This window comes from Oculina patagonica, chromosome 1 (genome assembly GCF_052425735.1).
Source record: "Oculina patagonica isolate OP01 chromosome 1, crgOcupat, whole genome shotgun sequence".
Taxonomy (NCBI): domain Eukaryota; kingdom Metazoa; phylum Cnidaria; class Anthozoa; order Scleractinia; family Oculinidae; genus Oculina; species Oculina patagonica.
This window is the reverse complement of record NC_135758.1, coordinates 12,168,084-12,195,406: the sequence shown is the minus strand read 5'-3', so window position 1 is coordinate 12,195,406 and position 27,323 is coordinate 12,168,084. Positions and strand designations below refer to the sequence as shown.

The window sequence follows — 27,323 nt, the reverse complement described above, 5'->3', positions numbered from 1 at the left end:
AGACAACAATTTTTTCGGTTAGCTATAACCTTGCAAATTAAGAGAAAAATAATCCAAGCCATGATTTTGAGCCTATAAATGCTACAATCCTAAACAAAACTGTTTCGACAAAACACTCTTTTCAACCCATTTCAGGTAAAGCGGGACTAGGTGCATCTCCTCCCTCCCCACCCCTACCGCTAATCAATGTTGTTCTTATCCAAAACTCATGTCTCGTGTCTTTGTGTTTTGGCAATCATCGGAAACCACATTGGATTGAGAGGAAGGAGAGGGAGGTAAGGGAGAAATAGACAAAGTTTAAATGGTTTTAGTTGTCCCATCCATAGAAAGATTTTTATATGTGTACGAAACTGGCGTTTGTCTCAACTGTTTTTGTCGAGGACTGTAGTGTTTAATTGATAACAAGATAATTGCCCAATAATATTACAACACTCACCTGTTCTTTCACGTATTTCAGATCGAGGCTGTCGGATATCTGTAAATAATGCAAAAAAACATGAACAAACCTTCTATACGACGTTGATACCATTCGGGAGAACTACTACAGTGATTTTATTCGGCACTTAGGTCGCTTATTTATTTTTGGAAGCTCAAGCGAAGAAGCGTATTAGAGAACGTATTCAAATTATCTGGCTTAGCATCATCGGGGGTATAAATTTTATGAGCAGAGGAGCTGGGGCCCTATTGGCTGTTGTATGTAAGACCCACCGGTGTGTGGTTCCCCAGTCCCAGCTATGGGTTAAATATTCAAGCAGACCAGGCTTGTTAGCTGGGTGAAGGCAACTGGTCTAGGAGAGTGCTATTTTAAACTCAAAACCAGGCTATGCTGGCGGCGCCCTAAGGAGGCATCCGCTCCACACCGCCGGCCGGCCTCAAATGCGACGCTAGTGTTACTGAAGACAGGGCAAAATGGCCATAGATCATCGCACTATTGGTGTCATAACAAAATGTTGTCGTGATGATGATGATAATAATGATGATGATGATGATAATGCACCAGAATTAAAAGAAGCTATGTAGCTGCATGTGGTTTCGCTCTGCACTTTTTAAACTAGTAATAATCATGGATTAGCGGAGTGCGTTCGGACAATTTTGTGTGCCTTTTATTCGCCCACTTTACACACTACCTCCAACCCACAAACATCAAAACTCACCTTATCCTCTCCACTCTCCACCCCTATGTCCCCTCCTCCTCACTCCGGACCCCATTTTTCATTTTCTGGTAACTCAATCTCCACGGTAATTTCAATCATTTTTTCCGCCGTCTTCGCTACTCACTTTCCACCTTTTCATTCTTCTACTTTTCCTTTCTCCTCTTTTTTTCTTCTCCCTTTTCTCAATCTTTTCTGCCCTCTCCTCGTTCTCTTCCCCCACTACAAAACCCCGACTACTCCCTCTCTCCCCCCTCTTTTTCCTTCATCTTTTTTCCACATACCTATCTTTCTCTCGAGGTATGGCACTCAACTACAACAAGTACCCACTAATATGGCCCGGACACAGGACATAAATCAAATTTAAAATCAAACACTGTTAATGTCTGTACCATGATAGATAAACTCGTGAGCATAGAGCGCTACAATTGTTCATCTAGAAGAAAGGGTGTACCTACACTTGGCTTTTGTGGCTGGCATTCCTTGCGTGCCTTACTCCTCCTCAACACATGTATCTTTTATCGCAATTTTACAGGTAACTTCTCTCTTTTTCTGTGCCTCCTTCACTTACATCTCAGAGCTTTTGGCTCTCTTTTGGGCACTTTCTTCCCTTCTCTTTTCTTTCTCCTTTTTCTCTGTTCCATTCTTTTTCTTTACCTTTTTTTTTTTTTTTTTCATTTTTCTCGCTCTCAACTTCGCGCCTCTTTCCCCCTTCATCTTTCGCTTGCTTTTTTTTTCTCTCACTAGGTGCCTTGGTACTCTTGGGGCTTTCTCGTCGGCTTTTTTTTCTTTTTTTTTTTTTTTCTTTTTTTTCCTTGGTTTCTCCTTTTTTCGTCTTGTCCTTTCTTTTTCTTCTTTCCTCTCTCTTCTTTCTTTCCCTTCCTCCTTTCTCTCTTCCTTCCCTTCTTTCCTTTCTCTCCTCTCCTGAGTTTTTCGTCCTTTTTCCCTTTCCTTCATCCGCCCCTTTTGTCCTTGCTCTTTTTTCTCTTTTCCCCTTTTTTTTTCTCTTCTCCTGTCTTCTCTCACGGGGCCCTTTTCTTTTTCTACCTCCCTCACTCTTTTCTTCTCTTCTCCCTCTCCTCTTCCTCTCTTCTTCTTCTTCTTTTTTGTTCCATTATCCTCTTTTTATTTTTTTGGACACTATCCTTTCTTTATCTCTCCTGTCTTATCTCACCTTTTCCTCTCTTTCACTTTCTCTTCATTGTACTTCTCCCTCTGGCGTCTCCTCGCTCGTCTCTCGGCTGTCGCTGGGGTGCGGGCGGGGCGCGGCGGCTGTCTGGCGCTCTCCTCTCGTCGCCCCTCCCGCCTTCGCGGACCCCCTCCTCGTGTGGCTCGTTGTCGCGCGCCCGCCCTCGGGGGCCGGCCGTTCGGCGTCGGGGCGTCCCTCGGGGGTCGGGTCGTGCGTCGTGACTCGTGGGCAGTCACTGGGGCACTGTGGGGTGCGGGGGGCCTGTGGGGGCGCTTTGGATGGGGCGCCACTTCGGGGGGCGCTTTCGGGGGGGCGCTATTGGGGGGGCGCTTCGATCATTACGGTGCACTGGACTTTTTGTCTGGGCATCCAGTTGGTGGTCCGCTGCTGTCCTCAGGTCCTGGCTTCTTGCGCCTTCATTCTCCATTTCGCGATGTTCCCATTCGCCCCACCAGCGTCGATCTGCTGCTCCACTCTGCGCCTTTGGGGGACGCCGCTGGCGGTTCCGTGGGGCTCCGGCGGGGGGCACTGACGCTTTCGCTTCGTCTCCCCTGTCCCCCTTGCTGGCCCCCCCCCACCCTTCTCCCTCCCGTCTGTCTGGAGAGCTCGACTCTTCTCTCCCTTCCTCCCCTTCTTCCTGGTCCCTTCCTGTCTTCTCGACGGCCGCGCTGCTCGGACACGTCGGGGCTCGTTTCTTTCTGATGGCGATGTCGAGTGGCGAGTCCTGGAGTCCTCATCAGGCCCACCATTCCTGCGTGGCTCATCAACATTGATGTCCTCTCTCTGTTCTCCATCAGACATCTTCGCATGTTCCATAACATGTGCGCTATACTTCTCATCATATTTTTATCAAAAAGCTGTAGCCACAAAAACAAACACTAAATTTCACCACTAAATAAACCTATTGACTGATCTTTTGTTCCCTTAAAACAACATACAAATTCGAGCTTTATGTCAGCATAACTGCGTGTTGTCACAAGTCTGCGAGGTATTTAAGAGAGGCACTGGGCAACTACAAAGAGCGACAAAACAGCAACTGAAAACAAGTGAGGTACCTTTTCATTGTTTGGCTTGATGCACCTGATGAAATGTGGATTGGCGGCTGTCATTCTTTCCATCAGGATTCCTAAAGACGTCTTGTAGGAGATAAGGTGATTACAATTTTGATTTAAAGGTGTTTAACACTGCCAGAACCAGCAGGACATAAATCAAATTTAAGAAATCAAACACACTGTTAAATGGTCTGTACCATGATAGATCAAAAAACAACCTAAGCGTGAGCATAGAGCGCTACAAGAATTTGTGATTCCAATCTGAAAGGAAAAAAGGGTGTACCTTGAACTGCGCGCCAACTGTAGGCTTTTTGGTGGCTGGCATTCCTTGACGTGCCTTACTCAGTCTCTAAAAGGAAAAGAAAACCATACAACACCATGTATAAACGTTTTAGAATGGAAACCGACACATTAATCAAATCTCAGCCAGGTAAAACAAACTTCTTTTGACCAAAAATGTCATAATGGTGTCGTAGCACTGAGGAAATCCAATTGGTCATTTCCTGGTGCGTGCGCAAAATCGTTACCAGGTAACAAGCAATCAGATACACTTAACGGATACTTCAGAGCTACGTCATCAAAATAGAACTTCTGGGTTCGAATCAACGACGTGTCTTTAGCATGAGATGAAAATGAGAGTCCGACAAGAAAGATCAGTTAGACTATTTAAGCTTCCCCTCATCAGCTTACCTTGGTTCTTCTGACTACATTTCCTTTGCTTACTCGTCCTTGCAGAGCCAGTGTTCCAGTTCGTGTTATTGTTCCTGAAAGAAATCAAGAAGTCAACAGCTACAACCGCTTGCATCTCATTAAACAAATAAGGTTTAAAAAGTAACCCTGACGTTTTTGTTTCACTCGAAAAATTTTACTCGATGAAATTTTTTTGTTAATCAATAGAATTCTAATTTCAATTATCGTGGAGATCAAGAAATATCCGGATTATGTTCCTAGCGCGTGACACGAAACCACAAATGCAAAACGATATCGAGCAGCGAGAAGCCTGTCATCTTCATTCCCTCCTCGTTTTTTCCCAACACTTGCATAATTTTGACTCTTCCGGTCGCGCACAGGAAATCTAGCAATGGTTTGTGTTTTTAGAACTGAACACAATAACTGACAGGAAACCACTGGAAGGTGAGGATGGCCAGCGATATCGAAGATTGAAAGGAACTATATTATGCACAGAGTAGAAAACCAAGGACTTGACTGACGTTTGGGGCAGGATTCTTTTAATTTTCGAAAGAAGCTTCGTGCGGCCTGGAATTCTTACAGACTACTTTTCATATTTTATTCCATTTATTTTGGACGTTTTCATTTATTATAAACACTTTCAAGTGCTGCCTTTCCCCGAAGAATTTTTGGTTAACTTTACCAGTTTAACAATTTCAAAACATTCATCCATGTTTCAGTAATTGGTTTAAATGACATCGAGAAGCACCTGACAGGAATTGAAAAGGAGGTTTACTTACCAGAAAAGATTGTGGCAATAAGTGGGTTGTCACTTTTTCTCAGCATGTCCATAACACCCGGAGGTAAAGTGTCGCGATTTTTCTCAAGGAAACCTGTGGCGTCATATTCAACCTGCGGAAGTCCACACAGAATCAGATATCAAGTACAGGATTTCCCACTTCTTTTCCTTCCTTCCTTAGTGTGGAGAACATCGAATGTCGTGTTTGGCTTATCTTCGTAAATCACTCGAGAATTGTTTCAGATTGTCAAAAATGGCGGAAGCAAACGTGAGCTTTGTGAAAGTTAGCATGACTTTTGAAGGCCAAAGTATTTAATGCTGCTCAACAAAGTGACCACGGGTTCTTGTAAATCTTGGGGACGAGAAATCTGACAGAAGGTCCTTAATGCCCGAGTCTGACTGTCTCCTTGCTACGCAATTGTTCCAGAAAAAAACTTTGAGCTAGAGCTATGAAGCTGATAAACCATACTAACTGAATGCTGCGGCCTCAAATGTAGCACTACCGAGAATACTCTTGCTTTTCATTTAATTAACAATGACCATAGTGTTGAAATCTACCATGCCAATGAACCTCCAGGGAAATTTCTAGCTTTGTTAACCTACCACAAGGTAAATAAATGTCGGAAGAAAACGACAAATCTAACACATTTGATTACTTACCTTGCCAGCATAGTGACAAATCCCAAAGAAGTTGGTGTTGGAATGTCTTGACTTGATGAAGACGTTACTCTTGCTACAGTTCTGTGTCAACTTCTCCACAAATGAGTGGTCAGTGCTCTACAACATACACAAAGAAATCAATGGAAGTACCTCTTAACGAAAAAAAATGACTGAGTGAAATAAGTTATAGCAAGTAGACATGGCAGAGTTAGTACTTCATTTTGAGATGTGCGTGATATTTCACCAAATTATCCTTCTGACTGAAACAGCGGTACAGTTTCAATGCTGATGTGAAAAAGAGACATGTTATAACCTTTTCCTTTTCAAACACGCACAAAAAAGCAAAACCAAACCTGTGGAAAATGACTTTCCTCGTCCAGTAACGCCAGCACGCCGATTGGTTTATTGAAAAACAGATCCTGTGGATAACGAAAAACACTCTTATCTAGTAGCTATCTCACAGACACTACTTATCCTGCAAGTAACACAGTACTGTCAAAAATAAAGAGAACGTTCTGAAGACAATACGCTATAAATGAGGTCTGGCTTGGCCTGTCCATTTTCGATCCAAGTTGTCGACCGACGGACCGACCAATCAATCAATCAGTGACCAAAACGTAAATAACTACCAAACAACCTACGCCTATTAGCCATGTTCAAAACGAGCAGGGGACTGGGTACGAGTTTTCAATATCGATTGCACTGAAAAACTGGGCCCGTCATCTGAAAGAGCATCCAAAAATTAGTAACTCAACCAAATTTGAGAGTTATTGGTTTAAACGCATAGGTATGGTTCACTTTTAGAAATTGCTAAAATAAGAGAGCTTAGTATGGATTGGAGGGACAGCTGTCCATCCAGCCATACTAAGCTCTCTTATTTTAACGATTTTTAAAAGAGTTCCATGCCTTTGCGTTTAAACCAATAACTCTCAAATTTGGTTGAGTTACTAATTTTTGGATGACGGGCCTAGTTTTTCAGTGCAATCGATATTGAATATTCATACCCAGTCCCCTGCTCGTTTTGAACATGGCTAATTCTTTGATGGTCAGTGGGGAAATTTGTTTGTTATGTTTTCTAAGAATGTTGTGACATTTTGCTCTACAAAGTGGCATGTGGCATAACCTACTGAAGGAAAACAAATTGTATTTCGTACCGAAAGGCACAAAATGTGGGATATATTATGAAATGTAGGGGGTAAGTACAGATTGCATGAGACACATGTGAACCTGAAACGGAAGACTCACCAAAACGGGTCTGTTGTCCGCAAATGTGACACCTGTCCAGTCTATTCCTTCCTTCTTATATTCTTCTTGCTCCCACATGAAAATATGCTGCAGGATAAAAACATGATAAAATAACACATAATCACAATATTAAGCTTAATATTGCATGCCACGGAAGAAGAAGCCAATGTGTCCCTGCCATAGTATGCTGTGTTTTGGGGTTTCGCCGAAAACTCGACATGGCACTCAAGACCAAACAGACCATAAGAGACTAGTCACTAATCGTCATCTATTGCAAACCGGTTAGCTCTCTCATCGTTGGCTATTCGCTATTTACCTGGTTGAAGAAAAACTGAAGTTGTTCATTAGCTAGGTTGATGCACGCCTGCTCAAAGCCGTTAGTCTCAAAATGTTCAAAACCAAATATGTCGAGGATACCTGCAAATAAAAATACCAAAAACAAAGTTCTGTGAGTTCATTTTAATTTTCATTGTCAAAACTCCTCAACTCTGAAGATATATTTATTGTAGATATTTATTGTACCGTATACTGTACCAGTATTGTAATGAAATGTTTTAGGTAACAGTGTCCCCAATTAGTGGGCCTCTTTAGGCACGCTAGAAGTTTAGACAGTTTATTAAGATTGATGATGATGATGATGATGATGATGATGATGAACTCAGAGGGACATAAAACTGAACTGACCGAAAGAAAAGCAAAAGAGCGACACATTTTGCAATCAGCGCTTCTTTGTCTCAGCTCATCAAAACGTACCTATTTCCGTGACATCCTCTCCCCGTGATGCCATAGGTGGAGCAAGAAGTTGATTCACCTTGTTGACAATCCAGCCAAAGAGACGACCATACAAAGCTTTTGCTGTCGCATCTCGAACATCTTTGAAGGAAAGGAATCACTTGGTTTAAATAAGAAGGTAGTTAGCACTGTCCTGCTAAACTGATCAAAGAAACGAAATTTTGCAAAACTTAAGACTTTCGACATGACAAGCTGGCAAGGCAGGCGTTAAAAATGCTGGCAAAACAAAACTGCTAAAGCCATACAAATAGTCAAGCAAACATCAGAACTGGCGATATTTCTGTTTGGTTTTAAGGCAGACAGTTACACAATTTTAATGCTTTGTGCGGCGAAAAAAACCTTCAAGCTTCTTGCACATATATTTTATAACGCTTTTCTAACCAGTTGCTTGATGATCTTTCAATCTTCTCTTGATCACACTGCCTCGTGTTGTGGTTGATGTAGAGGTCAACACCTCCGCTAGTTTCTCAGTGTCCACACCCAAGAGTTTCTGTAATGTAATGAAACGCAAATAAGTCAATAAAGGTCGCTACATGTAGGACGACAAGTTTGTATGATAATCAATTAACATGTTCGCCAGCATTCGTGACATTCTCGGGCATGGTTTGGGTGTTACACGTAGGAGAAATTAACACAGAAACTGTACTTGTTCTACAAACTTCTTTTTAACGTCTGAAAACACTGCAAAGCGATGCAAAATTTGTTTTTGCTTTGAGTTTTTGTTCTGCTTAAGAGCCAACATTGACTGGCTAACAGAAGCTTTTTAGTCTTTCCCCGTATTTTTAAGGACAATACCTAATTCAACTCAGTTGTTAAATCATAAGGAATTGTCGTGATCTAAAGACCTCTGCTTGGAACAACAACAGCTATTTATTTCAACTGCAATGCTTTCGATGCAGGACACTCTCTCCCTTCGGTGGTTAGAAAAGAAAGCAACTACCGTAATGATTCAATTTAGCGCCCGGGGCGCTTATTTACTTTTGGCACCTCAAGGGAGGGCGCTTATTCGAGACAGGGCGCTTATTCGGGACAGGGCGCTTATTTAATTTTTTGAGAAACAACCAAATGTATCTTATAATAACAGGAACTGTAACAGTTAGAAATTGTTAAAAGTTCAGTTACTTTTAAAATAATTCTTCATTTTAACAGTAAATATATACATGAACTGTACGGTGAACGGTCAGGAGTTTATCTAGTTGACGTCAGTGACTTCAGTAGGGCCAGTTATCCACAATAGGGGCACTTATTAGAATAGGGGTGCTTATAAGAATGGGGGCGCTAATAAGAATGGGGGCGCTTATTGGAATAGGGGCGCTTATTTACAAAAACACATTCGAAGGGGGGCGCTTATTCAGAAGGGGGCGCTTATTGGAAGGAGGGCGCTAAATCGAATCATTACGGTAGCACTGGAAACTTTAATAAATTTGTAACTGATTAGAGCATTCCAAGTTGGTAAGGTATAACTAACCGCTGCTGTCCTCAAAGGTCCATGAGCTTCTTTTATAATAGCGCCTTCATTTTCATCCATTTCAAATGCGATGTTACCCATGTTCAGCACACCACCAAGAACTGTAAACAAATCTTGCTGCTCCTGAAAACAAATATACCATAGCAGCCTTTAGTGAATAAGGGACAGCACAGCTTTAATGACGCATGGTTCACAGTGTTTACAAATGAGGCTCCGGCAGGAGGGGGCACTGACAGAACTAATTTCTGCTTTCGTTACATTTTCCCTGTTTTCACCCCTTGCTTAGTGCCCCCACCACCACCCTTTTGTGCCTACAAAAATTATGTTTTAAACTTTTACTTACTTTTCCCGGTTCTGATGTCTTGGGGAAGACGTCTCAGTGACTCTTTCATACTTTTCCCTTTGCACAGAATTCCCATCCCCTTCATTCCCTGGGTCCCTTTTTGCTTAAAATTTGTTCACTGGTTTATTTTAACTGTTATCTTTACACCAGACATGAGCCAAGCGCTTTAAAAGCAATCGGACACAGTTTACAGGGGCTAAAACGTTTCTATTTATAAAACGGAATGGCGATGAAATATCAAGAAGAATGTGAAGCAGAAAATGTCCTTGTCATGTACCTCATCAAGAAAGCCCACCATGTCCATAGCGTTCAGAAGCTCATCAAACATTGATTTGTTTTTCTTTATTTTCTTCATACTTGCTGCTCCATCACACAGATAACTATTTCGTGATAAAACAATAAAATGTATCCGAACAACAAACATGGAACATGTAGCTGGCTATAAGGGATGATAAATTGGGCCCAGAATTTATAATAAACATCATTTTTGTTTTATCGGTCAGTAACATAAGATATATTGTGCATAGACCAAAGGAACTCTGCATGGGAAGCTATGTTGTGAAACTGATTCTTCTTTTTTATGGTCCAAGTGTAAAGTACCTGGGGTACAAATATCAATGGGGGAAAAACCAAAAAGAGGGGATAACAACTCATCATTTCTCTTACCAGTACTTGTCTGGTCTGGTTAGTCCATACGTGTTTTGTTCATCAGTAGAGAGACCAGCAAACAAGTAGTAAAAGATATGGAAATTCTCCTCTCCACTGCTTTGGCGTACAACACGGGATTTTTCCAAAAGGTATTCAGAAATCTTAGCACCAATGACTGAAAGTGCAGGATAAAACACTTAGTTCATGTGATATTTGATGATCACACCTTCAAAAGATTTCAAAGGAAAGATTCTGGAATGATTCTCATTAAATTTGGGCTAACAAAGTGAACTAAGGAACGGAGGATCGTACAACCAACCAACTGTCAGTGAAAGTGGCTACCTTTTACTGACTGGCTGCTGTCTTACAATGGGATGCATGGTCATCTAGCCAAACAGCTGACAACAACCAACCATCAGACTGACTCCAGGACTGACAGACAGACTGGCTGGCTGACTGACTTACAGACAGACAGACAGACAGACTGACTGACTGACTGACTGACTGACTGACTGACTAAGTTAGTAGTTTTAACTAAATGAGTAGTAAGTGAACTTGAAACAGTTCACAGTTTCATATGTTTTGGGCTCAGCCCTTCATCAGTGGAAAGTCAAGATTTCAGTTAAAAAAACTGGCTTCAGTGTGCCATGAAACCAATTTTGAGTTCAAAGGTGCAAGAAGAGCGTGCGGCATTGCCTATAGATATCAAAAATCTGAATTCAGACTGTGAAGATGACTGGTGTCAGCTTGAAAATAAGGCATTACGAATTTTCCTGGCATTTGCGTTTACCTGCCAACTGAGTGAGTGAGTGACTGACTGACAGTGACTGACTGAATGACAGTGACTGACTGACAGTGACTGACACTGACTGATTGACAGTGACTGACTGACTGACAGTGACTGATGGACAGTGACTGACTGACAGTGACTGATGGACAGTGACTGACTGACAGTGACTGACTGACAGTGACTGACTGACGGTGACTGACTGAATGAAAGTGACTGACTGACAGTGACTGACGGACTGACAGTAACAGTAAATCTTTATTGTGCCCTACACTCCAAAGGGAGGTATTGGTCTAGTTACAATAAAGGTGTTATAATGCTAATAAATTACTTAATAACAAACAATTGAAATTACAATGCAAACGCTTACGATAATTATTGGACTATTAATTATACAACTATTTATTGATATAACTTTCAATTTAAAATTTCTTTTCTTTTTTGAAACATTAGGAAGATATATTTAGCTATGATTCTAGAGATAGCATAATTATCTAGTTTAAGAAGGTACTTTATTTTTTCAATCATGATCAGTTAAATCTACAAAGCAAGGATCAGTTTGTGACACGATGGAATGAAGCGCTTTTCTAACATCATTATACCCTTTGCAATACATTAAAAAATGCTGTTCGTCCTCTATGTGGTTTTCCTTACATACCAAGCTCTTTCGTTCTTCAACTGGTATGGATGCTCCTGCATTTTCATATTTTCCAGTTTGTATGCATAGGGAATGTACCCCTAATCGTAGTTTAGTAATACTTATTCGATGCACTGGATTTTTAACTGTAGTGAGATACTCTTCTTATTGGTAATCCTTTTTAACTTCTTTGTGAGTGAATTTTTCTCTAGAGCTAACTGACGGGCAATTTCGGACCTTTACTGAACCAATTTTGGAAATAATTTTTTCTTAACCTATGTTTAATTTTAGAACAAGAATATTTTGATGAAAGTTGTTGAGCTGATATGTCATTATCGGAGTGAATTCCTAATGCTTCATCATCATTTAATAAACTAACAGATTTAGTATGTTTTTTGACGTAAAGAAATGCATCATTTAATATGGGATTGGTTATCTTATGTTCTAATCTTTGAAAATGGCAGAAGATAGATGCTTTTATGTCTATTGCTAAAGGGTATCGACCTAGTTCTGCTCTACATGCTACGTTTTCTGCATACCATGGTACATTTAATGCTTGTTTCCAAAACTGGATGTGAACTTGTTCAATTGTACTTTTATCGACATGTGTTTTGTATGATAAAAGTTCGGGTCCCCTACTACTGACTGACGGACTGACTGACAGTGACTGACTGACAGTGACTGACTGACAGTGACTGACTGACAGTGACTGACTGACAGTGACTGACTGACAGTGACTGACTGACTGACTGACAATGACTGACAGTGACTGACTGACTGACTAACAGTAACAGTAAATCTTTATTGTGTTCCCTTACACTCCAAAGGGAGGTATTGGTCTAGTTACAATAATAGGTGTTATTAATAGCAACTATGCTAACAAATTACTTACACCCGCTTTCAGTGTTATGTGCATAGCGGCTTTCTGTCGACATCCATCTTTCGACATGCTAAACAAACAACACGGATCAAAATCCGCCAATCACAGCCCACTAGCATGACCTTCTGACCTTTTCGCACATTTGCATGAAACCAACAATGGTATGTATAGGTTTTGATTGGCTCATTTCAAACAGCAGGTCGAAAGATGATGTCGAAAGATGGATGTAGAAAGATAGCTATGCACGTAACACTGAAAGCAGGTGTAATAACAAACAATGAAATTACAATGCAAACGATCACGGTAATTATCGGACTATTAATTGTACAACTATTTATTGATATAACTTTCAATTTAAAATTTCTTTTCTTTTTTGAAACATTAGGAAGATATATTTAGCTATGATTCTAGAGGTAGCATAATTATCTAGTTTAAGAAGGTACTTTATTTTTTCATGATCAGTTAAATCTACAAAGCGAGGATCAGTTTGTGACACGATGGAATGAAGCTCTTTTCTAATATCATTATACCCTTTGCAATACATTAAAAAATGCTGTTCGTCCTCTCTATGTGGTTTTCCTTACATACCATGCACTTTCTTTCTTCAACTGGTATGGATGCTCCTGCATTTTCATATTTTCCAGTCTGTATGCGTAGGGAATATACCCCTAATCGTAGTTTAGTTATTTTTATTCAATGCGCTCCAGATTTTTAAACACTGACTGACAATGACTGACAGTGACTGACTGACTGACTGACAATGACTGACAGTGACTGACTGACTGACTGACAATGACTGACAGTGACTGACTGACTGACTGACTGACAATGACTGACAGTGACTGACTGACTGACTGACTGACTGACTGACTGACTGGAAGAAAGGAAAATAGGAAGAAAGGAGCAAGTAAATGAGAAAATGAACAAATAAAACAATGAAAAAATCATACAATCATTAAAGCATGTGTGAGAGAGATGGAGAGACCCCATGGCCAGACAGATAGACCGGATCAACAGAATTTCTTACCCATGCCCTGCTGAAATTTCAGCTGAATGTACTTTCCAAATCTGCTTGAGTTGTCATTCATCAGAGTTTGAGCATTACCAAAGGCTTCTAGCAGAGGATTCACCTGTGGGTCAGTTAAAAATTATTAGCAATTTCACTGTTAGTAATAAATAAGCCATGTAAAGGTTAGTATTAAAAAAATCCTGTTGGAGCAAAAGAAACTATAATTGTTATCATTGTATATTATTATTGTTATCCCTTTCCTCACAAACCAAAGCAGTTCCTGTGAACGGTCTTGTTTGAAAAATGGAACAACATTTGGCTTAGACCTGAAAAAGGGGATAGGGAAAGGGGGAGGCCCTGCCAGGGTAAAAATATGCAACAAGCAACATGGCCCAAAAAGTAGCGACAGCACATAAAAAAATTAGTCCATTTTACAGTTGCCTGCCAAGTGACCTGGCCTTTGCATGGTAGTGAGGCTGAGGGTGACCTTACATTGATACAAACCTCCCTGCTTTATTATGTAAATGCAAACTAACACTCATGATTTACACAACAAAAGCAGTGAGGTCTGTATCAAAACAAGGTCACCTCCTGCCCCACTTCCATTCAAAGGCCAGGTCACTAAGCAGGCAACTGTAAAAAGGTATATTGCAACAAACGACAACCCTTTTGGAAAAACTTAAATTCTAACAAGGACAAGCAATCTTCCTTTAAATTTAATTACCGACAGCTACATGAAGTTTGATAAAGCAGCGACAGGGCACATATTTAAATTTAGACAAGTGACATGGACCTCCCCCCCCCTCTGGCAGGGACTCAAGAGTACCAAGAAGTTTCTCACACCCCACCCATAATAATATTATTTTCAAGGAGTACCACCCCACCCCTTAGGACCCTTTGACACACTTTAAGAATACAATACCTGAAGAATCTGCTGTTCCAACTGAGAAGTTCCTCTTGACAATTCAACAAGCTGACTGATCAACAGCTTGGCTGATTCTGTCTTGCCCGCCCCACTCTCCCCACTGTCATTATAAAGAACATTTATTATTATATAATATTGTTATTCATGCAAACAAGCAGCCATAAAGAATGTACATATCATCGGTGTGTTGTTTTTTGAAGAGGTAAAATTATGGAATATCAAATTACGTTCTCTCTAGAAAGCTGAAGCTACTTGTACATAAGGCTAACAAATTAATTAATAATAAAATTAAATTAGTCATTAATATTTCAACATCATCCAAGTAAGTTTATGTTTCCAAGGAAACAACTGTGTACACAACACTACTTATTTTAATTTGTTGGTTCAACTTTCAGGGCCCTTTGGCCTTTGTTGCATAGATTAGCCTTCAGAGATATTCCTCTCCCAGAATGGGGGGTACTTGAAGTATACCTGACGGGGAGGTGAGACGTGTTTTTTTGGGTTGAAAATTTACACGCTCGGTATTTGTCAGGAATTTTTTTGGGTCTAAAATTAAAGGCTTGTGTATTTTTTTGGGTTTGAAATATAAGGCTCCGTCGGACCCCCCCCCCCCCCCCTCATGTATACTTCCGAGTACCCCCTGGGATTCCTCCTAAATTAGGATTTTAACAAAGGATTCTCCACTGGAATGACTGGCAAAGGGTGGTGTGCAGGCTCTAAGTTAAGGTGGCCCAATACAGTTTTGAGAGGGCAAATCAGTCCAACCTTCAATTCTCTTGTACAATCTTCAGAAAAGTTTTGTCTTTTTCTTATCACTGTTTGCTACCTCCTAAAATCATCTAATGCAATATTTAGAAAATACAAATGCTAATAAACAGCTTAAATGAACGGCCGAGTGCTTAATAGGGGACTGGCACTAGTAGTTTAAACGGCGCTTTTCTCAAAATCTACCCGTACGACCCTACCTCAAAACTTCAGAAATAAGAAATTGGCTTTGATTTATCATTCATGCAAAATAATATAAAAATCTGTAAGACAGATTTTTTCCAAATTGGGAAAATGTGATATTTTGCCGATTTTTAAAATAGCTCAAAATCTGTCTTACGGATTTTTTCACAATTTTGTCTGTGGACGTGGTTCACCCCTTAAATTTAATTGTGAATGTTTCATAATAGGTTGTACGGTAGGTTCTCGAGAAAATCTGGGTCAAAATCTGGCTTTTACGACCTCCGAAGTGAGTCAAATTGCGCGTGCGAGCGCGCGCTTATATGATGCCATGTGTCGCGAGCGATAATGAAAGACAGAATTAGAACTTCTCTGTCGGTTGTTTATCCACCTTTTTTGTCCTATTATTTTCTGTCTCAGGTTTTAATACCTATCTGAAAGTATTTTGAAGTTTTCTTTTGTATTGAAATTTGGGAAAACGCGGTAAAACAGATGGAACTCTTTCTCGTTTCTGTTTAGAGTTGCTAGCGCCATTTTAGCCCACGCGAGCAATAATGACATCAAGCAGAAAATCAAAGCGCGTGCCTTTGAGCCACAAAAAAACTGTATTCAGCCACCTTAAAGGAATGCTTGATTGTTTAGTTGTTTGTACTTCAAAACTTGACATTGTTTTGCCAACATAAATTCATTCTTAGCAATTGAGCACTCAAAAAGTTATATTAAGAATTTCTGACAATGTCATTAAAAAATCTTCTGACCTGATCACACAACATTGACTCTTGGGACTTGCTCCCCCAATGCCTAACATGGCTTGATATGCTGAGTCAGCAATGGCAAAGATATGAGGAGGCTGGACTGATTTCTGTGTCATCTTGTATCTGTCTGCAGTCTAGCAAGTAAAGGAAGGTACTGAATAGTTAAATTGAAGCAAAGGTTTAAAATGGACTGTGTGGTATATCAGAATTGAGGGTCCAAAAGTGTACCCTCTCCCCATGCACCCCCCCCCCCAAGCCCAGACCCCTTGACCTCGAAGCACTTGAAATTGAAGATTGAGGTCAAAAAGTCTGGAGATTTCAGTACAACCCAAGAGGTTGATCAACTGACGGACAAAATACCCCCAAACCAGGTGTTAATCAAGTTTCTTGAGACTCTGTTTATCGTGAGATTTTTGTGTCTCATCGTGAGATTGAAGCAAAAACCCCGAGTGTCACAGCATAATCGTGAGACTTCAGAAATTTGGTTTCAGTAAGTCACATATTTCTAGTTTGGATAAAGCTTCCAGTGAATTAATTATGGAGTTGTGAATGGAGCAGCGAACCAGAGGTTGGACTAAAAACAAGCAAAATAGAGGGGGAGGGGAGGGTGGTTACATGGTTGTTGTCTTGTTCACTCCAACCCATATTACTGTACTTCAGGCATGGGTCGCAACCCACTTCCACTTTTGAATGGAAAGCGGTCAACATCTTGTCAGAGTGACTTAAAATACCCAGAAATGGCACTTTATAGTGAGTCAAAATCGAAAAATGTTCCCAGGGAGAAGACCCAGACCCCCCCATAGGCGTACGAGGCAGGGGGAGGGGGCGAGGGGGGCTGCAGCCCCCCCAGTGCTGAAATTTTTCGGGCAAAATGCTTAGAATTCGGGCGACAAGCCTAGGAAAAAAATAGAAAATAAGCCGACAAATCTCAATATTACGTTCAAAACTAATTACATCAGCAGAAAAAGTGTTGGAAATATACCGAACTTTGTCGTTCAAAAGTCTAAATTTCTCTTTGCTTTCCTTTCCTCTTGCAAATTGCTATAATCATGTTCGATTTTCCTTGCAAATTCTGCCTGACCCCTCAGTTTAATTCAGTTGCAATCAGCTTTTCTATAGCTTGAGCGTTTGCGCGCGGTGGACCCAGTGTTAGAACTTAAAACAAAGCTTTTACAAATGTGATAAAGCTGATGCTTTTCTCAAATGTTAAGTTATCTGGGCAAGCTTAAAACTTTCTACCGATTTATCCCTTATGGTTTCACACGCTTTTGTGTAACTTGCAAGTGGGGGGAAAACGATGTAAAATGGCTTCCTCCTCGCTGAACTAGGGTGAATAAATAAAATATTTCTGAAGAAAAATGATTCAGTACATTGACACCTTCGGGCAATGCCACGAAATTAATTAAAGAACTATCGTTTCCTTTAAGGCAAGCAGGCAAGACTTTTTCACAACTATTTTAATGCATGTTTTGTTTTGCATATTATACAGGCCTCTTTATTCGGCTTTCAACCCATGCCATTTTTTTTTTTCGGGCAGTAAGGTCTCGGCCCCCCCAGTTCCGAAGGTGCCCGTACGCCTATGACCCCCCCCCCCTCCTTTAGGGGTTAGTGTCTTTGCCACTCTTTTTTTTGTTATTAGAAAACCATCACCATTTTCTGAACTTCACTGGTAGCCCTAAGTTCAATGTATGCAGGTTAATGGACGGATTTTCATATAGCCCCATATATACTTAATTATGCATGCAGTTTTCTGATCTCGTTCTGTCTGACTGCCTTTCGTGAATACGGAAAAATCGTATGCATAATTAAGTGTGAGGCTATATTTACCTCCTATACAGAAATCTTTAATCTTATTTCCGTTCCGTTAGCTCCTTTAACTTCCCTTAAATTCTTTTTATAAGTGTGTCAAACGAGCTTCGGAAGCTTATTCGGTAGTTGCCGAGGGAGAATAGAACTTGCAAAATCAAAATACAACTTATATCGGATCGTTTGAGCATAGTTGCCTTAGTTGGTTCGAGACAACGTATTAAAGCTGTACCAAAAAGCCTTAAGACAACATAAATGCTTGGCATAAAATCTCAGTGAACTGACAATACAACACAGCGAAGTAAAACAGATTTCAACTCGAACAGGTGTAAGCTAAGATAAACAAACTTTGAACAACTTTCAGTTTTCATGAATGAATTAACTTACATTCTTGTGGTAAATTTCCAAGTGCTTGAACGGGTTAAGTGCAATGAGAATATCGCCAACATAAGTCTGTGAATATTCAAACAAGTGCATAGATTAACGAATGACAAGGTCGCTCATAAAATATACTGAGTGAATGCAAACAAGTCTGCATCGAAACAGTTCATTCTTCAAGGAGAGATTTTACTCACATAGATGACATCTTGTTTGTATCGTGCTTGCAGCTCCTGAAGAATTATCTCTTCGTTTAGTTCTGACAACGTTGCTAAATCGTCGACACAACCTTTCTTGATCTTAGCCATTTTGTCCGGCTTTTTGCGAGGTAGAAAAGTTCTAGATTGTTTGGAATAGAAGTGACATCATGGAATGTCCCCGGGAGTCATTTTGCCTCGTTTCCGGTCCTCTTGGAGCGTGACTATACAATGGAAGAATTGCGTTACAACTGACTGTCACGCAGTCTTTATATTTATTTTTTCTGAAATAGAAAACGTTTGCGAGAAAGTTTGCAGCGGCATACAGCACCGCTACTGTGAACTACAATAATTTAATTCCTGTTATTATTATTATTTTTTTAACAAAATTGTGACAATGCAGGTAAAATGTTAATGAATTCATGATTATAATTATACGTACCTCTTGGAGAGTGAAAAATGTTTTTTTAAAAATAAAAATAAAAAAAATCCTGACAACCACCCAGCACTTTCATGTGAGAGTTAGTCCTGGGCTAGTCCATCACATGTTATCCTAGTGCATCATTGTCAGGTTTTCTCAGCAGTTGGCCATATCCATACATTTGCATTGTAATTGGTGGATGAGTTTTTTTATTGAGTGTCACAAAACCAAACTGGCAATGTTATCACTCTGGCCAATCACAAAGGGCACAGACAATCCAGTGAACCAATAAAAACTCAAAGAAAATACATACCAACATGAAGCATGAGAAATTGTGTTAGTGAGTCGTGATTGGTTTGGGTTTTACTTCTGATTGGTGGAGAATGAGGCATGCATTTTTTAAGATAATCAATAATATAGTAATGCAAAACCAAAATAAATGCGAATTACTTTGGACACTCAAAAACTGCTCTAAGACCTACACTTCAAGAGGTGTTTTTTTGTTTTTTAGCTTTTCCAATATTTATGTAATATATCAAACACAAGAGACAGTGTTTCATCAGGATATCTAAACACGCAGCATCAATGAATTTGAGGTGTTTGGATAGCTGATGAAACACTGTCTCGAGTGTTTGATATAACTTCTCAATTGAAACAAAAACTACGGAGTAAACGGAAAAATAAAATCGTAAAAATCAATGTTAATTATGAATGGGTATCCAAACCTCCTTTTTATTTGATGAATTATTGATGACTTTGAGAATGTCACAGAAAGATTAATTCACCCACACAGTGTTCACAAAAAGAGTTTATTCATTTCTCTTATATACACAAGTGATAACATATATCTGACTACAGAAACGTCAAACATAAGATCTCTTCCAGCTGTCACATCTAATAACAACTGAGAGCTTTGAGAATGAACACAGCAAAAAACTTCCCATATATTTACAAGTCATATAATCCTGGAAAATAACAAAGATTGATTAGAAATCACATATCGGGTATTAATTAGTTTTCACGCATTCCATAATTATCAAAATGTATGAAATTGACAATTATCTGGGGTGAACAAAAAATGGTTTGCTGTTTCTATGAACTAATTGTGACCATAAATTCCATGGAATTCATAGTCTACTTATAATGTGAAAAACCAACTGAAAAAAATATATGAATTTGTTAATTACTATTCGCTTAAACTCTTTGTTACTCAATAAAAAATTTCCTCTAGTCACTGTAGCTCAAAATCACTGTCAATTTGAACATTTTTCGTAAGTTTTTAATGAAGGCAAACCATTTTAGAAAAGATGTCGGTAGAGTGTTGTCAACACGAGCAGTGCATTTTGTTCTGCTACAAGGAATGCAATAAATGCAATAAATTGATTCTGAATTTAACCTTGGAACAAAATGCTGAAAACTTGTTGTTTCATAAATGGTTACATTATCAACAAAAGCTATTTGAAACTTAGTGAATCAAAATTGTATTCAAATTACTATAAGTATGACAAATTACTATCCATTATTATCAAGGGATTACATTCAATTCTTTAACAAACCCAGACACCATCCTTGTTCAACCCAAATCCCATCCCACTTCTGTCACTAAAACAATCAAATATTATTTACACCGCTTTAAGGTCAAAGAAAGATAGTGTCAAAATAAGGAGAAACGATAAAAGGTAAGTTCTCATAAAATAACTTCCTGAATGTATCAACTCATAAAAGAGTTTTCTTGTCAATGTAAAGTACATGTCACATAATACGTTGTACTGTACAAACCAAATCCAGGAAAATAAATTGAAAGAAATCTATACAGCAATTTGCTACAAGTACTCCGAGTGGATTGCTAAAAGTGAAGAGTTATATCGAGATCCATACAAAAATAATTGTTGCGAACAAACTTTAACTTTGAATAAATCAAAGGCAATAACTTAAACTTGTAATGTTGAATAACCATTTTAATAGCTACAGTAAGGTATTTTACTTGATACATGTACAATCTTGCCAATTAACCCCTAAAGCCCCAACAAAGATCACAACATACTTCTTCTCAGAAATCAACACAAAAACATACATGTTAGTTATGAGAAATATTAAGAGACCAAAAAACCCAGAAGAAAACTAAATTTCACTGATCAAGTTTGTCTAAATGTAAGATCTGTAAAGAGAATTAGTACAAAAATGTATTTTGACATCAGGGCTTGAAGGGTTAAATTGATTTATAATTTAATTAATTCAATAAGCACTTTGCTGTCGACACTGATTTGCCAATGCTGATTTCGAGCATTAACAAGCAACAGCAACAATCAACTAGCTAACAAATTACTTATTAACAAGTAAATAAAAACTAAGCTAAGAACTAGTGTGTGAAAAAGATGGTTTCCTATCAATTTGTGACCAATTCATGCTGTATAAATTGCTTCAACCTCTCGAGATATTGACCGTACAGTTCAACGTCATTGTGTCCTGCTCCTTCAACCCAAAGAGGATCCACAGTGCGTGGGCATCGCTCGTAGATGGCTAATCCATGTGAGAAATCTATAACTTCATCTTCTGTTCCATGAATAACTAGCACAGGCGAAACAATTTTGGAGACCTTTTCAATGCTGCAAGAAAGAATAAAAACTTTGTTAAGCTCCCTGGTGTTCTGCAGCCAAATAGAAAACACACACACACATGTAGCAATAAACACACCAAAAAGGCATTATTAAAATCACTTGAGTGGTAAAACCGCTGTTAGGAATTTCAACCAGCAGCAGCACAATTCTTATCAAATGATTGAAAAAAAATTGTCACATCCAAGGACACTACTATTCATCAGGAAAGCCAACAAAAAGCTTCGTTATTTTTGAAAACTCTCTGCTGCAAAACAGCATGAAACAAAACCTGCTCTTCTTTAAGGTTTTGAGTTTGAGTTTTCCGACCCTGTTGCCTCAATAGCTTCATTATTGTTCATACATATTCTGGGAAAACAATGTTTACATGGGCATGGAGCAACTTTAAAAATCAGATGATCACTGGCAAGATGCTAGCAAACAACAACTACGTAACAAGTTTTTTTAGACCATGTAACATTTTTTCAATCATGCAATAACAGTAGTTTTACCACTCTAGCTTTTGAAAGTTAATGTTACGTCAGTAATGTTGGTGTAACAGCACATTCCAAACACACACAAATGCTGAAATTCAAAACCTTTTCAATTAAGTATCAGGGGATATTTTGTGTGATTTCAAAAGATAATAATATTGTTAAATATCTGTAGCAGTTTCCTATATTATAGTTGTACAATAAGATGTACATTGTACATGAAGGAAGACATTCAAGAATTTCCAAATATATATGTAGATCTCTTGTAGTTAATATATACACATGTGCATGGTTCATGAGGAATACTGGTGTTACTTGGCAACCTAAACTCACAACAGAAAATGACTCAAAACAGAAATGATATAACAGCTAACAAAAAGCGAAAGAGTAATACAGTTGAACCCTGCTAATTCGAGCTTGGTTATTTTGAATTCCCTGTTGTTTCGAGCTAAAACCCATTTCCCTTGGATTTGCCCTTCACTCAGTCATTTACTATTGGCTATTTCGAACTCCCACTAATTCGCACTATTTTTCGTTTCCCCTGATGGTTTGAAATAACAGGGTTCAACTCTAATTAAAATAGTGGCAGTGACAGTGAACAAAAATTCTGTAAATTGCAACTCCTAAAATGAAGTATTTTGTTGCATGCCGGAAGAAACTGGAGTAAAATTATCCATCTGGCTCTTTTGATCAGAATGAATTGGGACAGACCATACAATTACATGTTGTGGCTAATGAGATCACAATATGATAAATTGCTGTTCAACGGCCCATTTGTAAGTGAATGTCGCTTAAATTACTTTTGGAATAGTTCCGTTATGGGGTTGGAAATATTGGCCGGTGATCGGTAATTACCGATCAAATTTACCAGCCAAAAATTAAATTTAATATTAAGTGGTCAAATCTTTATTATTTGCACTTTCACAAAAAAAATCACCTATCAATCTGTTTTTCCTCATTTCCAACCCTGCGTTACTTGGCTTAGATTTTGTGAACATAAGCACTTTTAAAATCAATTCCACTTTACTAAGAATAAGAACATCACCCTTTAAAATATAGTTACCATGAAATATTCACTAAAAGACTTAATTTAAGTATCTATGGAAAACATATGTCTATACCTTGTGCTTAATAATGATTTTGAATTTAATTTTGTGCATTTATCGAGAAGATCTACTGATTATGAGGCCAAATTTTAGCCTTTTATGTACAGCTGTACATTTATAATCACCACCTTCTTTCAATTGATTTACTTGTCAACAGAAACCAGTGAATTTCAAAAAGTTGCTGAAATCTCTGTGAAATACATGTATTGTAAATTTCTTGTTGTCAACGTTTTTTAAAAAATTCCAGCCCCAGTTATAATGCAAACTTGAATCTTATGGATCAAATTGCCAAAATCAATTCCTCGGACAGGATGGCTAAAGAATACATTAAAAAAAAATTGGAAGAAAAGAAATTTTTAAGAAAGGGCATTATTGGTTGTACAAATACAATAAGTGTTGATTTATTTACATTTTTCTTATGTTCATAAAAATACGAATAAATTCGATTGGAAGCGATCGGGTGTTGGCCAAAATTTGAACAAAATATATTATTTATTTTTTCGTTGGATTGAAGTGGAACCATAGATTTTCCGAAGTTAACGCATTTTTTGAGCCAACACTTCAGATTTAATAAATTCATACGAGATGGCGAAGCACTTTTGAAACAAATTTGGGTGGTATAATTCATAAACTATAAGATTAAGCTTTGTATATTAAAAGGAAAGCGAACTCCGACTGTGTGCATAGGGGGAATAAATATTCGTCATGTTATACAAAAAAGATTCTGTATTAGTTACCCTAAACAGGAAATGCGTCGAGATTTCATAATCATTTAGCTATGTCAAGCAAAGCAAAGCGATTTCGTGTCACGATTAGTATTTTTGATAAACTTCTACAACCTCAGGTTTGAGAACAACTTACCTTGGAAATGCGTCGAAACACCATGTTCTCTTCGTGTCGGGAAAAGCCACTCTCATTCCAGATGTAAGCGGCGAATGAAGAATTATGCCAGCACATTCAAATCTTGATGCCAAATCTATTGTAGGAACAGTGCCTATACTTTGGCCATAGACAATAATATTTTCAGGGCTGATGCCATACCGAGTACGTAATGCTTGCCAGGCGGCGTCGATATCAGCGTAAAGATTCTTCTCTGAAGGCTTCCCTTGACTAACACCGTATCCAGAATAATCGTAGGAAAAAATATTACAGTTAATCCGCGTTCCGAGACCAACGTAAAAGCTTGACATTTGTCCGAGATCTACAGCATTCCCGTGGCTAAATAGTAAAGTGAAACGAGCGTTCGGAGCGCAGCGAACGTACATACAACCGATTTGATTGCCCTTGCTTGTTTTCGTTGTGAAAACCTCGATGCTGTCTAACTCCTTCTGGCCATACTGCCACTCAGCTTTCTCTGTGAGGTGAAGCCCAAAGCTTCCATCGCCCAAATCTTGAAACGAATATGTCGGTTCTGGGGGAAGGAACGCTAACTTCGCCGCTATCCTGCCCGGGCAAGGCGGGCAGCAAAACAGACAGCAAATCTCGTTAAACGAAAGGCCGTTCATCTTGAAGCCTTTCAGGTCAAACTTAATGCCAGAAATGAGATGGAAAGATAAAATTTAGTTGAATTTCGCTCAACGGTAAACTCCTTCCATGTTCCAAACGACTCAGGAAAATTAGGATTCGGTTCCAGCTCCTTCGCGTCGTTAATTAGCTTACATCACAAAAGCACCTGTCCCTGGAGACCATGACGTCATTCATTCTTTGTGTGGGAGGAGTGGGTGTGCACTATTTGCACTTCCTAGTTTACAGTTTTTCACGTACAAATATAAATACATTTATTTTGAACATAATAAAAAAACTTTAAAGGAACCACCAGTCTTGGAATTATTTTAAAACTATCCGCTTTTGCACAAATAAAACAATTGTGGACACGAAAGGAACAAAAACAATTTTAGATTTTAAAACTCTTTTTCATGACGTAAGACTTGAAATTTCGCCAGGAAAAAAACAGGAAGTTACCCAGAGTCCAATCAACATGTCATATGCATTCCAACAATGTTTCGTTTTACCCATCATTTTATCTTGTTCACGTATCTTGTTCACGTCATGGCTATAAAAGGCAATTTTTTTCAACATACATCTACACTGATTTGACAAATATAATAAAAAAACTGCAATATCACAGCGACAAACCGATGAGTGGTGCCGCATCTATTGAAGACCTGGATCAGTAACTTAGTTAAAATGGAAAATACTGACGGCAAACTGATCCTGACGGCTACAGCGGTCAAAAATAAACAGAGTGGATAAAAAGAAAAAAACTAGAATATATTGAAAAAAACTTTGCCCTATATTTCGGTTTGCAAAACAAACCTTCCTCAGGGGCTGGGCGGAAAATAAAAAGTGAGAAAAGTAACTAATTAACAAGTGTCAATGACATGTTTCGTCACGTCTGTTTATGCCAAGAGGATGTAAAGTTTTTGCTTTGTTAATTAAATGGGCTTCAGTTAGGAAGGCTCGTGAAGCCCATTTAATAAACAAAGCAAAAACTTTACATCCTCTTGGCATAAACAAACGTGACGAAACACGTCAATGACACTTGTTAATTAGTAGAACCAATCATTGTTTAGTATTTTATTTTAAATTTTTCTATTTGTAACGATCCTTTTACTTTTCTCACTTTTTATTTTCCGCCCAGCCCCTGAGGAAGGTTTGTTTTGCAAACCGAAATATAGGGCAAAGTTTTTTCAATATATTCTAGTTTTTTTTCTTTTTATCCACTCTGTTTATTTTTGACCGCTTTAGCCGTCAGTATTTTCCGATTTGACAAAAGGTGGACTCCGAGATCCGTGCTTGAAGGCTGACGTTAGTCAGCCTTCAAGCCAGTCCCGCGCGCAAAAATTGAGGGGGGGCTCCGTCATGGAAGGTTGTGCCGGGTAGCTGAGTTGTAGACCTAGCAGCCCTAGGGAGCCCAGGGTCAGGCATTGAATTGCTGGCTTGCTAGGGGGGTGGGCATAGTCAAGTTTTGGGTCATTTTCACCTGACTTTGCCAGTCTTCAGAGCAATGTCATGCTATTTTAATGATGATTGTCTTGCCTTTGGCAGCCGGCTGCAGCCCTGTGGCAGCTTGGCTGTCAGGGGGGGGTGTCGGGGGGGGGGGGGTGACTAGGCACTCCACGTAGCCCCCTGGTCTAGCCAGGGGCCTTCAGGGGGAAGGAGGGTGGCTGTTAGTGAATCTCAGACCTTTCTGTCAGCCTGCCGGGCACCTTTTGTTGAAAGAAGGCAGACATTAACCTACATTTTTTCTTCGTGATTCAGTTTAATATAGCTTATTGGATCCTCTACAGCGAGGGGGTCCGGAACTTCTATTTTGCAACGGTGGTCCTTGCAAATTTACGTTCTTTGCAGTTTTTCTATCTAAAAATACTAATATTTCAATAAAAAAATACAATTGTGAATTATTCAAGTTGAGCGACTACTCGATGACTTGAGATACTATTATGAATTAAAAAGTTTTATTTACTTTTTCGGCTTCTGATACTTCTCATTTTTATTATGACAGTTAAACTGAGATAAATAGAATGGTTTCAAATAAGCTTCTCTTCTAGGGAGGGAGGGAGAGAAGGGGAGAGGGGTACTAAACAAACTCTTACCTTTCATGCACCATTTCCGACAGAAAGGGCAACCCTTTGATGATATACCTCACAGTTAGGCGAGTATGTTCAATAATAATCAGCTCCTTTTAAGGGAGGGGTTCACGTGAAAGCCGTTTTTCCACCGTTTAATGTGGGTTTAATGCGAATATCTCGTTGGCGTTTCAAGTAATTCAAAAACTCTCGCTCATTTCACAAATCTATGTTTTGCTGTGTTCAGTTTGTGAATTTTTGGGTGATTTTTGGGATTTTTGGGAGGAGATAGTTTTTCTCAAAGGATTAGTAAAATTTAGAGAAATAAGAAATATTGGAGATTTAATGTGATTTTGAAATTAGAATTTGAAGTTTAAAATTGGAAGACGGACACCAGACAGTCCCCTGACAACCTGGAGCATTGTGGAGTGCTCTTGCGTGGGGGTTAACTGTCTGGTGGTGTTTGAAAAACAATTTTATTCCTCCTTTCCTTTCTTTAAACCCCCTAAAATTTTACTCAAATTCACATTTACCCCCGCCTTAAATGCGCGAGCAACAGTTTTCCCTACCCTCTCTTTATACTTGACCTAGTGAACCTTTTACTCTTTCATGTATCTCCAACCTGGAAAAGGTACCTTTTTCATGGGGGGCAGTCCTTCATAGGGAGTACCCCCTGGGATATTTGCAGTGTCGGTAAGTTTTATTTCCGGAAACGGGGAAGATGGGTGGATGGGGTGGAAGAATGAAGGTGGTACAAGAACTCAAATAAAAACGAGGAAGCAGCGTGGTCAAGTGGTTGAAGCA

The 27,323-nt window shown here is 39.1% G+C and overlaps 2 protein-coding genes across 2 annotated transcripts in view; both read right to left on the bottom strand.

Annotated features, from left to right (window-relative positions):
• The window catches only part of LOC144656795 (myosin-IIIb-like), a 30,617-nt gene extending 12,084 nt beyond the window's left edge, over positions 1-18,533 (bottom strand). The window contains exons 1-19 of the mRNA XM_078517040.1: positions 18,336-18,533; positions 18,148-18,213; positions 15,958-16,088; positions 14,252-14,354; positions 13,348-13,450; positions 10,035-10,191; positions 9,646-9,748; positions 9,026-9,148; positions 7,939-8,047; positions 7,519-7,638; positions 7,082-7,182; positions 6,766-6,852; positions 5,874-5,939; positions 5,521-5,637; positions 4,862-4,973; positions 4,083-4,156; positions 3,676-3,741; positions 3,396-3,476; positions 437-475 (exon numbers count right to left, since the gene is read on the bottom strand). Of these exons, the coding sequence (XP_078373166.1) occupies positions 437-475; positions 3,396-3,476; positions 3,676-3,741; positions 4,083-4,156; positions 4,862-4,973; positions 5,521-5,637; positions 5,874-5,939; positions 6,766-6,852; positions 7,082-7,182; positions 7,519-7,638; positions 7,939-8,047; positions 9,026-9,148; positions 9,646-9,748; positions 10,035-10,191; positions 13,348-13,450; positions 14,252-14,354; positions 15,958-16,088; positions 18,148-18,213; positions 18,336-18,446 (1,869 nt within the window). The 5' untranslated portion in view covers positions 18,447-18,533. The remainder of the gene's footprint in view (positions 1-436; positions 476-3,395; positions 3,477-3,675; positions 3,742-4,082; positions 4,157-4,861; positions 4,974-5,520; positions 5,638-5,873; positions 5,940-6,765; positions 6,853-7,081; positions 7,183-7,518; positions 7,639-7,938; positions 8,048-9,025; positions 9,149-9,645; positions 9,749-10,034; positions 10,192-13,347; positions 13,451-14,251; positions 14,355-15,957; positions 16,089-18,147; positions 18,214-18,335) is intronic.
• Positions 18,534-19,551: 1,018 nt separating this feature from the next.
• LOC144656991 (alpha/beta hydrolase domain-containing protein 17C-like) lies at positions 19,552-24,566 on the bottom strand. The gene is made up of 2 exons (XM_078517263.1): positions 23,812-24,566; positions 19,552-21,362 (listed from the first exon to the last, which is right to left on the bottom strand). Exons 1-2 carry the CDS (start codon positions 24,453-24,455, stop codon positions 21,143-21,145), a joined length of 864 nt encoding a protein of 287 aa, XP_078373389.1. The 5' UTR covers positions 24,456-24,566; the 3' UTR covers positions 19,552-21,142.
• Between the last annotated feature and the right edge of the window lie 2,757 nt (positions 24,567-27,323).

Bases quoted from the DNA above. Each gene is read 5' to 3' on its own strand.
- LOC144656991 (XM_078517263.1), bottom strand. From the start codon at position 24,455: ATGAACGGCCTTTCGTTTAACGAGATTTGCTGTCTGTTTTGCTGCCCG. The intron at 21,363-23,811 runs GTAAGTTGTTCT...TCTTTCTTGCAG, and splicing joins TGTTTCGACGCATTTCCAAG to CATTGAAAAGGTCTCCAAAA.